The sequence below is a fragment of the Schistocerca gregaria genome, chromosome 2 (assembly GCF_023897955.1).
Source record: "Schistocerca gregaria isolate iqSchGreg1 chromosome 2, iqSchGreg1.2, whole genome shotgun sequence".
NCBI lineage: Eukaryota > Metazoa > Arthropoda > Insecta > Orthoptera > Acrididae > Schistocerca > Schistocerca gregaria.
This window is the reverse complement of record NC_064921.1, coordinates 390,296,938-390,314,062: the sequence shown is the minus strand read 5'-3', so window position 1 is coordinate 390,314,062 and position 17,125 is coordinate 390,296,938. Positions and strand designations below refer to the sequence as shown.

Here is a 17,125-nt window from a genome sequence, read left to right as displayed (position 1 = left end):
ACCCCGCTGCAAAACCTGCCCCATGCATCCCCCCACAACCACCTACTCCAGCCCCGCTACTAGGAAAACATACACAATTCAAGGAAGGGCCACGTGTGAGACTACACATGTCATTTATCAGCTGACATGCCTGCACTGCACAGCCTTTTACATCGGTATGACAACAACTAAACTGGCTGAGCGCATGAACGGACACAGACGAACTGTCCGCCTAGGAGATGTCCAATACCCAGTAGCGGAGCATGCCCTCCAGCATAATTCTAGGGACCTAGGAACCTGCTACACTGTACGTGCCATTTGGCTTCTCCCACCCAACACCAGTCCCTCTGAACTGCGGAGATGGGAACTTGCACTCCAGCACATCCTTTCATCCCGCCATCCCCCTGGACTAAACCTACGTTAAACAACCTCACTCCCATTTACTTTTCAGTCTTCTCCTCTTTCCCTTTCCTCTTTAGCCATTCATGCATCTTTCCATCCTACATCTTTATACTATACACCTCTTTACTTCTGTATGCATCCTCTTTGGTTTGAAGCTGGCACAGTACCTGCAGTAGAATATCTTTGGCTTCCCTCTGACAACCATGCCTCCATCCTTGCTACCTTCCCTGTTTTCCTTTCCCTGTTGCTTCATAACCTGGGTTGTGAGTAACTAAATCCACTTTCCCTTCTTCCCTTTCTTTCCCCTCTCTCCTCCCTGATGAAGGAACATTTATTCCGAAAGCTAGGAGCTTAAATTTTCGGTTGTTTTTTGTGTCTCTATCGGCTGTACTGAGCTGAGGTAAGTACTGGCCAGCCCCTCTATCTCTTTGTTAGTAATTGTTTCACAAATTTAATACAGATTCATATTCATCCAAAAAATTTAGCAAATATGCAAAAGCAGAGCACACCACATTTCAAAAACAGCTAGCCTGAAAACAGCTATAAACAAAAAGATTTGTGTGCTTGGTGACAGTGACTGATGTAGAATTGCTACATTACTAAGAGATAAATGTAATTTAATGGTAACAGGTTTTGTAAAGCCAGGAACACAGTTTTGTGAGATAAATGGATTAAGAAATTCTACTGAAATATCCAGCTTAAGTAAAGGTAATTTTGTTGTGCAGGGTGGTTCAAATGATGTCTATGGAATGAAATGAATAAGTTTACAAAAGAAACGAATAATTTTTAAACAAGTTATTACATATAAATGCTCTCACCATTAACATCCCTCGTCATTATGAAATGACAACCAAGAAATTTACATTATTAACAAACTAGTCTCAGAAATATGTTCTATATTTCATAACATAGAGATGAGTGATACAAACAATTTAGGAAAAGATTTCATACAGCACATGGGCTACCTTTAAATAGAAAAATTATGAAATCATATCTTGAAGAAAACAACTCTAAGTTTCAAAACAGTAAGACAAACACAAATTTCATAATGGTTTAGACCAAAAACAATAGAAGCATCGGCAGCAGCAGCACAGTGCCAACCACTCAAAATCATCTCACCTACTGAAACTTGCCTGCAAGAAGCCACATATGAAAATTTTTAGAGTAAGTGCTTTGTTGGAAATACCTTTAGAAAAATAACTAATTAAACCTTCGACTAAGAAGCCAAAAACCCACCATTTGTTGTATTACATCATAATGTCCATTGTTGTTGTTGCGGTCTTCAGTCCTGAGACTGGTTTGATGCAGCTCTCCATGCTACTCTATCCTGTGCAAGCTTCTTCATCTCCCAGTACCTACTGCAACCTTTATCCTTCTGAATCTGCTTAGTGTATTCATCTCTTGGTCTCCCTCCACGATTTTTACCCTCCACACTGCCCTCCAATACCAAATTGGAGATCCCTTCATGCCTCAGAACATGTCCTACCAACCGATCCCTTCTTCTGGTCAAGTTGTGCCACAAACTTCTCTTCTCCCCAATCCTATTCAATACTTCCTCATTAGTTATGCGATCTACCCATCTAATCTTCAATATTCTTCTGTACCACCACATTTTGAAAGCTTCTATTCTCTTCTTGTCCAAACTATTTATTGTCCATGTTTCACTTCCATACATGGCTACACTCCATACAAATACTTTCAGAAACGACTTCCTGACAATTAAATCTATAGTCGATGTTAACAAATTTCTCTTCTTCAGAAATGCTTTCCTTGCCATTGCCAGTCTACATTTTATATCCTGTCTACTTTGACCATCATCAGTTATTTTGCTCCCCAAATACCAAAACTCCTTTACTATTTTAAGTGTCTCATTTCCTAATCTAATTCCCTCAGCATCACCCGACTTCATTCGACTACATTCCATTATCCTCGATTTGCTTTTGTTGATGTTCATCTCATATCCTCCTTTCAAAACACTGTCCATTCCATTCGGCTGCTCTTCGAAGTCTTTTGCTGTCTCTGACAGAATTACAATGTCATCGGCGAACCTCAAAGTTTTTATTTCTTCTCCCTGGATTTTAATACCTACTCCGAATTTTTCTCTTGTTTCCTTTACTGCTTGCTCAATATACAGATTGAATAACATCGGGGAGAGGCTACAACCCTGTATTACTCCCTTCCCGACCACTGCTTCCCTTTCATGTCCCTCGACTCTTATAACTGCCATCTGGTTTCTGTACAAATTGTAAATAGCCTTACGCTCCCTGTATTTTACCCCTGCCACCTTTAGAATTTGAAAGAGAGTATTCCAGTCAACATTGTCAAAAGTTTTCTCTAAGTCTACAAATGCTAGAAACGTAGGTTTGCCTTTCCTTAATCTTTCTTCTAAGATAAGTCGTAGGGTCAGTATTGCCTCACGTCTTCCAATGTCGAATCAATCATAAATAAAATTCCAATGCTAAAGTGTTACTTCAGTCACAAATAAAGCCAAATGTAATATGTATCACTGAACTCTTGTTGTATAAAAAAGGAATTCAGTTAACCTCTATTCCAAGGTACCCACTAACAAACTAATATTGTAGGAACTTCTTCACACATGGTGGTACTGCCATCTCTGTGAAGCACCAAATAAAATTCTGTGAGCTATGTTTAAATAAACATCTTTCATTATGAGCATTGATAGTGAGCATTCTATGAGTAAACTACCTGAACTAAACTATACAATTATAAATGTATATAGAGCAAAAAGTAGTAATATTCCCATCTTTGCGACCAAATTAGAAATTCTGTCAAATAATGTCACCACATGAAATACGAAAATAATTCTTTATGATGATTTTAACATTAATTTTTTGAAAAACAGTAATGCTATGCATGCTTTGACACACTAGAGCAAATTATTCAATATGATCTGCACAATACACTCTCCAAAAAGATCAACTGAGCACATACATTCAATAACTGACTAAATCTTCGTAACTGATACTACCTCCATATTCAGTGGCGAAGTACTGATCATAAAATACAGTGACCAAGATGCTCAGCTATTGAGCACAGATACCCAAAAAAAGTAAAATCAGCCCCAAAACAGGAACTCAAAGAACAACCTTTTCTGAGGACAATACTAGTATTTTAAATTTACCATTAGCCAAGGAAAATTGGGGAAAGTATTGATATGCAAACAACTGTTAACAGTATATTCTTAAGCTTTCATAATACCTTCCTTAATTATTTTAATAGAACATTTCTGCTTGAACAAAAAATTCAAGCAATAAAAATAGAAAGTCACGGGTAACAAAAGGAATCAAGATCTCTAGTGAAAGGAACAGATTTCTACAACACTTCCACAAAAACACAAAGTCACTCAAGATTTTTCTGACTGATGTAAAAAAAAACTATTTTAGCGTTATTAGACAGGTAAAACTTTTATGGAATGACAGTTTCATAAGTAACTCTTCAAACAAAATGAAACCCATGTGGAGAATTATTAAAAAAGAAACTTATAGTTCAATACCTAAAAAAGCAAATATTCCTCTATCACTTAAAGAATCTAAGGTCATAGATCCACATACAGTCCCAAATAAATTCAATAGATAGTTTACCTCACTAGCCAAAGATCTCATTCAGGCTACTTGCAAGGTACCATTCTCAAGTTTCACCAATATGCCAACACCAATAATGTTTAAATATTTGTTTGTGAAACAAACCACAATGAACTTATGAACATAGTAAAGTAACTGAGCAATAAAACCTCTAGTAGCTATGATGAAGTACCTGGCCTCATATTAAAAGTGTGTGATCCCCTCACAGTAAACCCATTATCAACCATTCATTAAAACTGGCATCTTTCCAGATGCTCACAAAATAGCTAAACTCTCACTATTATTAAAGTAAGGTTCCCCTCATTTAGTATCCAATTATTAACCTTTGTCCATTTTAAGCATTTTTTCAAAAATCCTGGAAAAACGTTTTTGTGACAGACTTAAACATGTCATAAACACCTATCAGCATTTGACAACATGGCTTTAGAAAATCTATGCCCACCCAAACAGCAGGTTTTGAAATGTTGGACAACACTCAAAACTCAATTGGCTAACATAATATAGCTGCAGGTATCTTCTTAGATCTCTCTAAAGCTTTTGACACTCTATATCATAAAATATTGCTTGATAAATTGGAAAAAAGAGAAATAAGAGGTGTGGCACATAGCTGATTATGCTCTTAGTTACAGAAATGCAGACAGAAGGTGTCACTTCTATATGATGTTAATGTACAGAACAAAATCAGTAATAGGATTTTCCTCTCAGCTGAAAGATCAATAAAATATTTTGTTCCACATGGCTCTGCTCTATGTCGTTCCTTTTCCTCATTTATGTAGATGACAAACAGGCCTGGAAACCTTCAGTCAGTGTCTGATAACTCTATGAAAAGACTTTCTGAGTGGTTTAAAAAATTGCCTTCTTGTTAATAGTGGATAAACTTTATGTATCAACTTCCATTTAATTCCCTCACCCTACCAAAAAACTATACAAATAAATTTAAATAATGATACAATTGAAAATGTAAATCCAATAAAATTTTTTGATCTATGAATTCAATAGAATTTAAAATGGGATACACATATAAACAACTTATCAAAGAAACTCTCAGCATTGTGCTAAGGAGTAAGAATATTGTAGTCTACTACAAGTAAATCCACAGTAATGCAGCATACCATACACAGTTCCACTCCTTGCTCCAATGTGGAAACATCTTCTGGGGAAATTCTACTCATGGCACAAACATATTTAAACTACAAAAAAGAGCATTGAGGATAATTTGTAGTCTCAAAAAGGTGGAGTCGTGTAAATGTGACTTTATAAATCTTTATGTTCTAAACATCCAATGTCTGTGCTTTGAAGAAACAATCCTTTCCACCTGGGAATACCCCATAAGAACAGGAAAATTAATGCAAAATAAGGATATACATACACATTATACCAGAAGACAGTCAAATATCCACCAAATCTTTTAAAGGACGCCATCGTACCAAAAAACTACAGTTCACCTTGGGTCATATTACATAATAAGATTCCAGATAAAATGAAACTTGCAGGATCCAGTACTTAAAAACAAACAAAAGGCATTTCTAACAAAGCATTGCTTCCATTTAGTGCTAGAATTCCTGGAAATGAAAAATTAAATAAGTGTTAACTGAATATTAATAATGAAGTGTTAACTGTGTTTCCAAGCATGAAACTTCTGTTTCCTTTGAAAAGTACTGTATTGACTGTAGAACATTCATAGGCAAAATAGTAACCTATAATTCTACAGTATACAAGTATGTTTCAGTTACACTTCTCCAAATTTTTTAATACTCTTTATGTATGTACACCTTTTATCATTAGTAAATTTCATTGTCTGTGTACTCTCAATGTTTAATTTCATGTTTCATACATTTTTAAATGGTATTCTCTCTCTTTCGTATTTTCAATGGTAATTTTTGTTATTTCTGAATTGCAGTGGTAATATGTATAGACTCTCAAAGTGGCAATCCATTTGCCTGAAAGTTTATTAGTTGCTCATATTCATCGTTTATAGAGTATGTGTGTAACTATATTCATCAATGAGCAAATTTGTATAAATTTTTGGTAACAATCCATTACCTACATATTTCTTAGCTGCTCATATTCATTTGTCTGTATAGTCTGTGTGTTACTATATTTATCAAAGGGTAATTTTTCTGTTTCCAATCTCACTGAGTAATTTTTTAGAGATAACAATGTTCTGAAAATGCATATTTCTTAATGAAAAATGACATACCCTACATCACGTGTGCTTTTTGTACAATATGTGAGCCAGAGGATAAATGAAAAACACATATACAAATACAATGTCATCAGTAATTGACATAGTAGAACATCAAGGGTAGTTAATTCAACTTCTTCTTGACCCCCTTTGAAATGTTTATCACACTTGTAAACTCCTGTCATACTCACATCACATTCACCAAAAGCCAGTCAACATTTCAACTGTAGTCCTGCACCGTATTCCATTTTTCAAGCAAAATTTAATGAAAATTCTTTGATCCATCTTTTCAACCGTCAACAGTAAACTAAATATTCAAAACAATTGAAAATGCAAACATATATCAGGAACATGTGTACCAATGACAGAAAAGAATTTGACAATCATATATATAAATCCCACGAAATTAAAAAAAAAAATTCCAGTTACTTTTTGATCACAAGCCTTCTCAATTACTTTTGCAAACACCGATGGCACAGGAATAGATATTCTTCCATAGTTGGCATCTTTCTTCATGGGTCTGCGCGTTCACATTTTTCAGTATTTCAGTGACACTGTTCCATGAGTCATACAGTGTGTGACCTAATTATCTTTGTAGACAGACTACATTTCTCGAAAATCCTATGAATGAACCAAAATTACCATGCACTTTACTTACAATTGTTGATAATATATTTGTTTTAAAGGATGGTATTTGGTTCTTTTGGGCCTATGTGGTCATTCCATTTTATAAAAACGCCAACCAACAAATTTCAGTACCTTGCAAAGATTTCTGAAATGCAGAATGTGTAAATGTTAACAATACTAGGCGCAGATTCCACACATTACATGGATTGCACACTAACAACATGGGGAAAAAGCTGCTTGTTGGGAAAATTAAAGAAATTATCAAAAAGAGGTGTCAAACACTCAAAAGCAAAACCATCCTGGATTGTCCTCCCCCCCCCCCCCCCCCAATATTTGAAGGAAACACCACTACCAATACCTAACTCACCAACATCAACAACAACAAAAGAAGAAACAAGGTGCCTCCAATATTCAGTCACTGAACAACAATGAATGCAATCAGCAGCAGAATCAACAACTGGAGCAGCTGAACAACTAACAGGAGAGCCAGACACAGAAGAAAATTCTGCACCAGATGATAACAGAAGCATAAGTGCAGTATGGAAAAGGAAAGCAGCACTTCCTTTACACCTGAATGATTTTTTATTGACAAGACAAAGGTAAGTGATCAATTAAATATGCCAAAGTCTAACAAATCTTTTAATTTCATACTGATTCATCAAAATGTCCAATCATTGCTAAACAAATTAAGTGAACTTGAAATTTTATTTACTGGTGAGTTAAAAAATGCTTCTGTACTGTGTATAAGTGAACACTGGCTGCCTAAAGATGCAACATCAGTCACAAAACTTGCAGACTTCAATATTTCATCATAATTTTCTAGAATTACATCCAGTCATTCAGTGTCATGTATATTTGTTAAAACTGGTATTGATTATTGTAACATAAGACCCATTGAACTGTTAGCTGAAGAGAAGGTTTTTGAAGTATCCGTGGTTGAACTCTGCATTAAAATTAATAATCATCTATGTATAATAGGAGTCCTGATGAGAACTTAAATGACTTCTGTCATCACTTAGAAGCAGCTTTAAATACTATAAAAACTTCAACAAAAAGTGATCATATGTGGAGAATTTAATATTGATTTTCAAGAAATCTCAAAAGACCAGCAGAGCTTAATGGCCCTATTGGAAACATATAGCATAAAAGCCACCATAGATTCTCCTACAAGAGTTACACCAACAACAAGCTCAACAACTGATCAGATATTGCTGTTGTTTGTTGTTGTTGTTGTCTTCAGTCCAGAGACTGGTTTCATGCAGCTCTCCATGCTACTCTATCCTGTGCAAGCTCCTTCATCTCCCAGTACCTACTGCAACCTACATCCTTCTGAATCTAATTAGTGTATTCATCTCTTGGTCTCCCTCTATGATTTTTACCCTCCATGCTACCCTCCAATGCTAAATTTGTGACCCCTTGATGCCTCAGGACATTTACTACCAACTGATCCCTTCTTCTAGTCAAGTTGTGCCACAAACTTCTCTTCTCCTCAATCCTATTCAATACCTCCTCATTAGTTATGTGATCTACCCATCTAATCTTCAACATTCTTCTGTACCACCACATTTTGAAAGCTTCTATTCTCTTCTTGTCCAAACTATTTATTGTCCATGTTTCACTTCCATACATGGCTACACTCAATACAAATATTTTCAGAAAAGTCTTCCTGACACTTAAATCCATACTCGATGTTAACAAATTTCTCTTCTTCAGTAACACTTTCCTAGCCATTGCTAGTCTACATTTTGTATCCTCTCTACTTCGACCATCATCAGTTATTTTGTTCCCCAAATAGCAAAACTCCTTTACTACTTTAAGTGCCTCATTTCCTAATCTAAATCCCTCAGCATCACTTGACTTAGTTCAACTACATCCCATTATCCTCGTTTTGCTTTTGTTGATGTTCATCTTATATCCTCCTTTCAAGACACTAGCCATTCCATTCAACTGCTCTTCCAAGTCCTTTGCTTGTCTCTGACAGAATTACAATGTCATCGGCGAACCTTAAAGTTTTTATTTCTTCTCCCTGAATTTTAATACCTGCTCCAAATTTTTCTTTCGTTTCCTTTACTGCTTGCTCAATATACAGATTGAATAACATCGGGGAGAGGCTACAACTCTGTCTCACTTCCTTCCCAATCACTGCTTCCCTTTCATGCCCTTCGACTCTTATAACTGCTGTCTGATTTCTAAACAAATTGGAAATAGCCTTTCGCTCCCTGTATTTTACCCCTGCCACCTTTAGAATTTGAAAGAGAGTATTCCAGTCAACATTGTCAAAAGCTTTCTCTATGTCCACAAATGCTAGAAACATAGGTTTGCCTTTCCTTAATCTTTCTTCTAAGATAAGTCGTAAGGTCAGTATTGCCTCACGTGGTCCAACATTTCTACGCAATCCAAACTGATCTTCCCCGAGATCGGCTTCTACCAGTTTTTCCATTTGTCTGTAAATAATTCGTGTTAGTATTTTGCAGCTGTGACTTATTAAGCTAATAATTCGGTATTTTTCACATCTGTCCACACCTGCTTTCTTTGAGATTGGATTTATTATATTCTTCTTGAAGTCTGAGGGTATTTCACCTGTCTCGAACATCTTGCTCACCAGATGGTAGAGTTTTGACATGACTGGCTCTCCCAAGGCCGTCAGTAGTTCTAATGGAATGTTGTCTACTCCCGGGGCCTTGTTTCGACTCAGGTCTTTCAGTGCTCTTTCAAACTCTTCATGCAGTATTGTTATCTCCCATTTCACCTTCATCTACATTCTCTTCCATTTCCATAATATTGTCCTCAAGTACATCGCCCTTGTATAAACCCTCTATATACTCCTGCCACCTTTCTGCTTTCCCCTCTTTGCTTAGAACTGGGTTTCCATCTGAGCTCTTGATATTCATACAAGTGGCTCTCTTTTCTCCAAAGGTCTCTTTAATTTTCCTGTAGGCTGTATCTATCTTACCCCTAGTGAGATAAGCCTCCACATCCTTACATTTGTCCTCTAGCCATCCCTGCTTAGCCATTTTGCACTTCCTATCGATCTTATTTTTGAGACGTTTGTATTCCTTTTTGCCTGCTTCATTTACTGCACTTTTATATTTTCTCCTTTCATCAAATAAATTCAATATTTCTTCTCTTACCCAAGGATTTCTACTAGCCCTCATTTTTTTACTTACATTATTCTCTGCTGCCTTCACTACTTCATATCTCAGAGCTACCCATTCTTCTTCTACTGTATTTCTTTCCCCTATTCCTGTCAATTGTTCCCTTATGCTCTCCCTGAAACTCTCTACAACCTCTGGTTTAGTCAGTTTATCCATGTCCCATCTCCTTAATTTCCCACATTTTTGCAGTTTCTTCAGTTTTAATCTACAGTTCATAACCAATAGATTGTGGTCAGAGTCCACATCTGCCCCTGGAAATGTCCTACAATTTAAAACCTGGTTCTTAAATCTCTGTCTTACCATTATATAATCTATCTGATACCTTTTAGAATCTCCAGGATTCTTCCACGTATACAACCTCCTTTTATGATTCTTGAACCAAGTGTTAGCTATGATTAAGTTATGCTCTGTGCAAAATTCTAACAGATGGCTTCCTCTTTCATTTCTTAGCCCCAATCCATATTCACCTTATATGTTTCCTTCTCTCCCTTTTCCTACTGTCGAATTCCAGTTACCCATGACTATTAAATTTTCGTCTCCCTTCACTTCCTGAATAATTTCTTTTATCTCATCATACATTTCTTCAATTTCTTCATCATCTTGTTCCTCCTGCCACCGATCTTCACTATATCTACCTTTAACCTATCCATTTCCCTTTTTAAATTTTCTAACCTACCTGCCTGATTAAGGGATCTGACATTCCATGCTCCAATCCGTAGAATGCCAGTTTTCTTTCTCCTGATAACAACATCCTCCTGAGTAGTTCCCGCCCGGAGATCCGAATGGGGGACTATTTTACCTCCAGAATATTTTACCCAAGAGTACGCCATCATCATTTAACCATACAGTAAAGCTGCATGCCCTCGGGAAAAATTACGGCTGTAGTTTCCCCTTGCTTTCAGCCGTTCGCAGTACCACAACAGCAAGGCCATTTTGGTTAATGTTACAAGGCCAGATCAGTCAATCATCCAGACTGTTGCCCCTGCAACTACAGAAAAGGCTGCTGCCCCTCTTAAGGAACCACACGTTTGTCTGGCCTCTCAACAGATACCCCTCAGTTGTGGTTGCACCTACGGTACAGCTATCTGTATCGCAGAGGCACACAAGCCTCCCCACCAACGGCAAGGTCCATGGTTCATGGGGGGAGGGATTAGATATTAATAAACCCAAATGTAAATGACAAATTCTGTGCCGGAAATCTTAATACTTGCTTCAGTGATCACTATGCACAGTTTATTGCTTTACACACCCCATACGAAACAAATGAGAAAGAGGAACTTGTAGAAGAAACAAGAAAATTCAGTACCAAACTAACAAACGTTTTTATACAGAGACTAAGAGAAGACTCCTGGTATGAATTGTACACTTGTGGAAATACAAGCAAAAAGTTTGAAAAATTCATGGAAATCTTCATGTCATAATTGTAAGCTGCATTTCCACTGAAAAATCAAAAATGTCAACTTAACTTCATGAATTTCATTTGTATGTGAAGAATTACAATCCTCAGAAATGTCATAAGGAAAGCTAAAACAATGGAAAATGATGATACATTGAAAATTCAAAAAAACAAATCTAAAGCTTTATGGGAAGTTATAAAAAATCAAACAACAAGTGAAACCAAACAATATAAAAATATAAACTTATGTTTTGAAGGACAAATGATTTCTTGCCCAACAGAATTGCAGAGACCTTCAATGAATATTTTGCAAACATAAGTGAACAGTTGGTGAGTGGACTGGAAGAACACAACAAAATATCACCTCCATCACCCAATAGCATGAGAAATGTGCCGACATCATTCTTCCTTTCACCCACAAATACTGAAGAAATTTGTTCAGTTATAAAAACCTCGAAAACAGGATACTCATGTGAAATTGATGGAATATCAGATGCAATTATTAAAAAATGCTGTCTTGCCTTAGCTGAACCCTTGACTCACTTGTGCAACAGCTCACTGGCATAAGGAACCTTCCTTCATGCTTAAAAATAGCAAAACTGAAACCACTGTTCAAAAAAGGAAATCCAGAAGGTGTTTTTTAAATTATAGACCAATAGCCCTGTATTTTCAAAAAAATTTTGAAATTTTTTTTAAAGATATTGTCTGATTTCCTAAATAAACATAAAATTCTCTCTTCCCCAAAGCATGGTTTCGGGAAAGGCTATTCAACTGAGAGTGTGCTATTAGAATTTCTTAATGAAATCTATGCTAAACTGGATGCGAGTGAGTTTGTGGAGGGCATATGTCTAGATTTATCCACGGCTTTCGGCATCATTGAGCATAATGCCCTACTGCAGAAGTTTGACCAATTAGGAATTCGAGGTATATCCAATGAGTGGCTCAGGACATACCTATGTGGTCGCAAACAGGAGGTTGTAGTGCAATATACTGACCATAACAAAATCAGCTAATACTATTCAGGATGTGAAAATGTGAAATATGGTGTCCCTCAAGGATCAGTATTAGGACCCATTCTGTTTCTCCTCTATGTCAATGATCTTAGGTACAACAGGTATTGCCGAACTACCCTCCAATTTGCAGACAATTCAAGCTTCCTTATTAGTGGGAAAATAGAAGATAAACTAAAAGACTCCACTACCCAAACAATGAACAGTGTAGAACAGTGATTCAACTATAACAAGCTAATTTTAAACAAAGAAAAGACAGTAGCACTTCAACTTCTATAATCTAAAAGGAAGGCACCACCCAAACATACAAATAGAACTAAGGGACATAGTTCTTGAAAGTGTTGGCTGCACAAAATTTCTGGGACTCTGGCTCCAGAACAGCACAAAATGGGAGGTACACATTGAATATGTGAAAAGAAATCTAAGCAAAACCTGATACACAATAAAGATTTTAAAAACTTGTTGCAGCAAAACCAGCTTGTTATGTGTATACTGCTCCTATGTGCATTTTGTAATTAAATACGGCATAATCTTCTGGGACAATGTAACAACAAATATCAAAGTTTTCAGGATGCAAAAGAGAATATTAAGAATTATTGAAGGGGTAAACAATAGGGAATGATGCAGACCCATACTCAAAAAATTGTCAGTTCTTCCTTTTCCTCGGATTTTTGTCTACAAAACACCAGTTTTCATAAAACAATATATTGATAGACACCCAGATATCTTATTTAAAAAATGAAGATATACATGCATACTATGCACTCCGTCTTCAGGCCACAAGTGGTCCATCAGGACCATCCGACCGCCGTGTCATCCTTAGTTGAGGATGCAGGTAGGAGGGGCATGTGGTCAGCACACCGCTCTCCCGGTTGTATGATGATTTTCTTTGATCGGAACATGCATACTATACAAGACAAAAATCTGATCTTCACGTGAAAAAGGTGAGAACATCATTGTGCCAAAAAGGCACTCTCCATATTGGGATAAAAATTAACAATAATCTGCCTAGCCGTATTAAATCAGTAAGTAAACTCAGTAGTTTTAAGGCTGAACTAAAGGCACATTTAATTGATCATTACAGTACCTAGAAACCAAACAACAAAAATAAAGATGCATTATGAATATTCTACTTTGTACGTTGTCTCTAATGTTTCTTGTATGTATGATTCTTTGCTAAATTACTTAAATATCTAGTCTTTAAGTATGCAATACAAACTGTATTTTATCTTGCAAAGACTTAACCATGTCCAATATCCTTGTATATTTTCTATATATGTAGGATTAGGAGGACTAAAGTAAATAAAAATAAAAAAAAATAAAAAATTGTTACACACGTTTTTGGATGAATACACTGATTCCAGCTATGACTCATTGATATTGTAGTCAGGGCACTATGGTTTTGTGTTTTGTGAAAAACACCCATTCGTGAAATCAAGTTGCCAAATTTTGAAGCATTCTGAAATCTTGTCAAGATCTTACAGGATAATGATGCAGCTTTTTTCAGGTAAAACTTCATTATAGTTAACTGTATCATGTGCCAAATTTCTGAGGTTACAATTAATATTGTCTGACAAGTCATTAATATGCAACATTGACGGTAAAGGTCTGAATCTATATCTCTGCCACATGCCTGAAGCTACTTCTAAAACTGTCAATGACCTTCATGCATGTTAACATACTGCATCCTCCCTACCAATAAATCCTCAATCCAGTCACAAATTTCTCGTATGCAAAATGCATTCCTATAGTAGTAACTTTCCTGATGAATCTGAACCAACAAATATTTATTTTCTGGTCTCTGAAACCACTCCCAAATCCCAATATAATGCTCCAGATACTAATCTGCAATAACTTAACTTTAAAATCACCACACTTTTTGCATTTCTGTCTTTTTGTTTTCAAACTTCTAGTTTGTTTCTACAGATGTTTATTTTTTTTCCATTGTCAATATTGTCTCCTGATGGCTAAATGAAATGCTCAAAATGTCTACCATCAGCTCTAACACAAGCTTCTAAATGCTACATCATGGATTGTCTTACTTGCTCCCATGTTCCAAGTGACTGCTGTACCTTCTAAAATCATTCTTGAAAATGCTGGCAAAGAATTTCAACATTTACAATTAGCCTTGAATACACTATGTCCTTTAAATGACCTCAAAAATAAAAATCCAGTGGAATGATATTGGGAGATCTGGTATGACAAGATGCTGCTGCTACATGACTTATCATTTATTTTGTAAACACTGATTTAAAATTCTTGCTTCAAGAGCAAAATGAGGTAGTATCCCATCATGAATCAGACACATGTTCTGATGTAGGTGTTGTGGAACATCTTCCAGCAAATAATTTAACTATTCCATTAAAAATTCACTACATAAACAATAAATTATTGACAAAATTATTTAATAGGATAGATAAAAAAAATCTATTCACCAAGTGGCAGCAGAACATACACATAAAAGATGGTTGTAACTGGCAAGCTTTCAGAGCAAATGGCACCTTCTTAAGGTAGAGCGGTTGAAGGGGAAGGAAGAGGAGTGAAGGAAAAGGACTGGAGAGGGGGTAGATTTTGGGAAAGTCACCTAGATTGCGGGTCATGTGAAACTTACCAAAAACCAGTCTTTCTTTCTCATCCATTACAATAGGTATCACCTCACCCGTGGTTCTGGGTGACTCCCAAAATCTACCCCCTTTCCTAGACGTCTCCAGTCCATTTCATTAACCCCTCTGCCTTCTCCCTCAGCCCTTCTGTCTGAAGAAGGAGCCACTTGTTCCGAAAGGTTGCCACTTACAACTGTCTTTTACGGGTGTGTTCTGCCAACGCTTGGTTTTTTTATCTATGCAATTAAATAATTGAAAATTCACTGTATGATGCCCCAGTCAGTATTGCATGCAAAATGAAAGGTCCAATTAATCTGTGACTAATTATACCAGCCCTTACATTAATGTTACATTGTTGTTGATGTAGTGTATCCAGAACTGTAAAACAATTCTCATCTGCCTATACATGCACATTGTGAAAATTCTGCATTGTATTCCTGGTAAACTTTGCTTCATCAGTGAAAAGTATAGCAGACAGAAAGTCTTGATCCTCAGCATACATCCTCAGCAACCAAGTGCAAAAAGCTTTTCTGGGTTGAAAACCTATTGCAATACAATCATGTACTGTCTGAAGATGGTGTGAATAAAGAAGTTGCTCTGGCAACACTTTCCACACTGTCGCATGAATCACAATCTCAGGTTTCTGCCATTTCTCTGGTACTGCTGCCACTATTGTCATTAATATGATGAAGTATTTGATCTTCTAAATCAGACATTCTAAAACTGTTTGCTCTTCCACAATAAACTGACATTTTCTCAGAAAAGCCTGGCTCTACAATATGTTCATGTATTTATTGAAAGCTCCTAATGTTCAGCAAATGTATACTGTGAAATCTGTCAGTATACAAACATTTGGCTTGAGACACATTGCAATTTGAATATCCACACATTAAGTGCATGTACACTGTATGCTGTTTAGAATACATTTTAGCCATAAATGTACAGTACACATTAGTCCAATATGAATACGGTCAAACAGGTGACATGCCCGTGACCATAAATCAAACATAACATGTTGCTAATGCATATTTGTTCCATGGTGGAAATAGCCTACTTGATTCCTGGTGGGGAAGAAGTTTCAGTACAAACTACAGACTAGATCAAAAAGAACTGCAGAGTAAGCTCCCACTACTGATTGTGTTCTTAATACTAAAAGATTTTGTTTATTTACTGGTACCATGGCAACTGAGAAAACATAAGAAGGCTTTACTAATACTTCCCAAAACAAATATTTGAAAAAAAACCTGTAGAACCAACCTCGAAATTTGAGAACATAAAGACAGAAATTAAGCAAATATTTACCAAGAAATAGTGTCTGTAACTAAGGGAAGAAGTGACCATATGCATATATGACCTTTTTAGCTTCTTTTTAAGTCCTCTATCCATTCCCCAAAGATTTCCCACACATTAAGTAACATCATGTATGTTTCTAAGAAAAACAGATGACAGCACTTGGGGACTAGCCCATGCACACCTGAATAAATGTGCAAAACCTCCATGAAGTTAAATTCATTCTATTTTATTTGTCTAGAGTTTTCACTATCGAAACAAGTCATGCTGTAAACTCACAGTCCACAAATATAGTGATGGTCACCTGGTGCTTTTGTGTTGTTGTTATTTCAGCAGACTCTGTTGGCCATGCTAAGGTAGTGTCCGTTCTTACACTAAAATATTCTAATTTTGTAAGTTTCTGATACTGACCTGGAGTAATAACAGTGTTCTCATAACTAGGTTCTTCTGTAGCTTCAGTAAGCTCTGCATAGTGTGCAGAATGTGTGCTGCCAGCACTCTGTTGTCGATGTAGCACAGTTGTTTCGTGTGGTGTTGTAGCAGATGACTGACTTTGTGCCACACTGGCAGTGGGGGTAACTACAGAACATGACACAGGAGAAGTAGATGTGGTGGAGTCAGTGCTGGAAGTAGATGCAAGAACTGGTTTTGCTCCCTTGACCACACCACTGCATCCTGGAGTAGGAACTGGCTGCAGAATATCATATCGCCTGTCTGTAGCACCTGAAATGACAAAATACTATTTCTGATAACAAATTCATCTTTAAAGCAGTGGCATATAAACAGATTTCTTACCATTATCAAGAAGTTTACATTCTGTACATTTCATTATAGTAGTCATTCATTCAACGGCTTCACACTATGAACTGAGGATAT

The 17,125-nt window shown here is 36.5% G+C and overlaps 1 protein-coding gene across 9 annotated transcripts in view; it reads right to left on the bottom strand.

Moving 5' to 3' along the window:
- The window catches only part of LOC126321333 (E3 ubiquitin-protein ligase CBL), a 186,288-nt gene that overhangs the window by 26,482 nt on the left and 142,681 nt on the right, over positions 1-17,125 (bottom strand). For all 9 annotated transcript variants that reach the window (XM_049994177.1, XM_049994172.1, XM_049994176.1 and 6 more), the window contains one exon: positions 16,661-16,972. In XM_049994177.1, the coding sequence (XP_049850134.1) occupies positions 16,661-16,972 (312 nt within the window). The remainder of the gene's footprint in view (positions 1-16,660; positions 16,973-17,125) is intronic.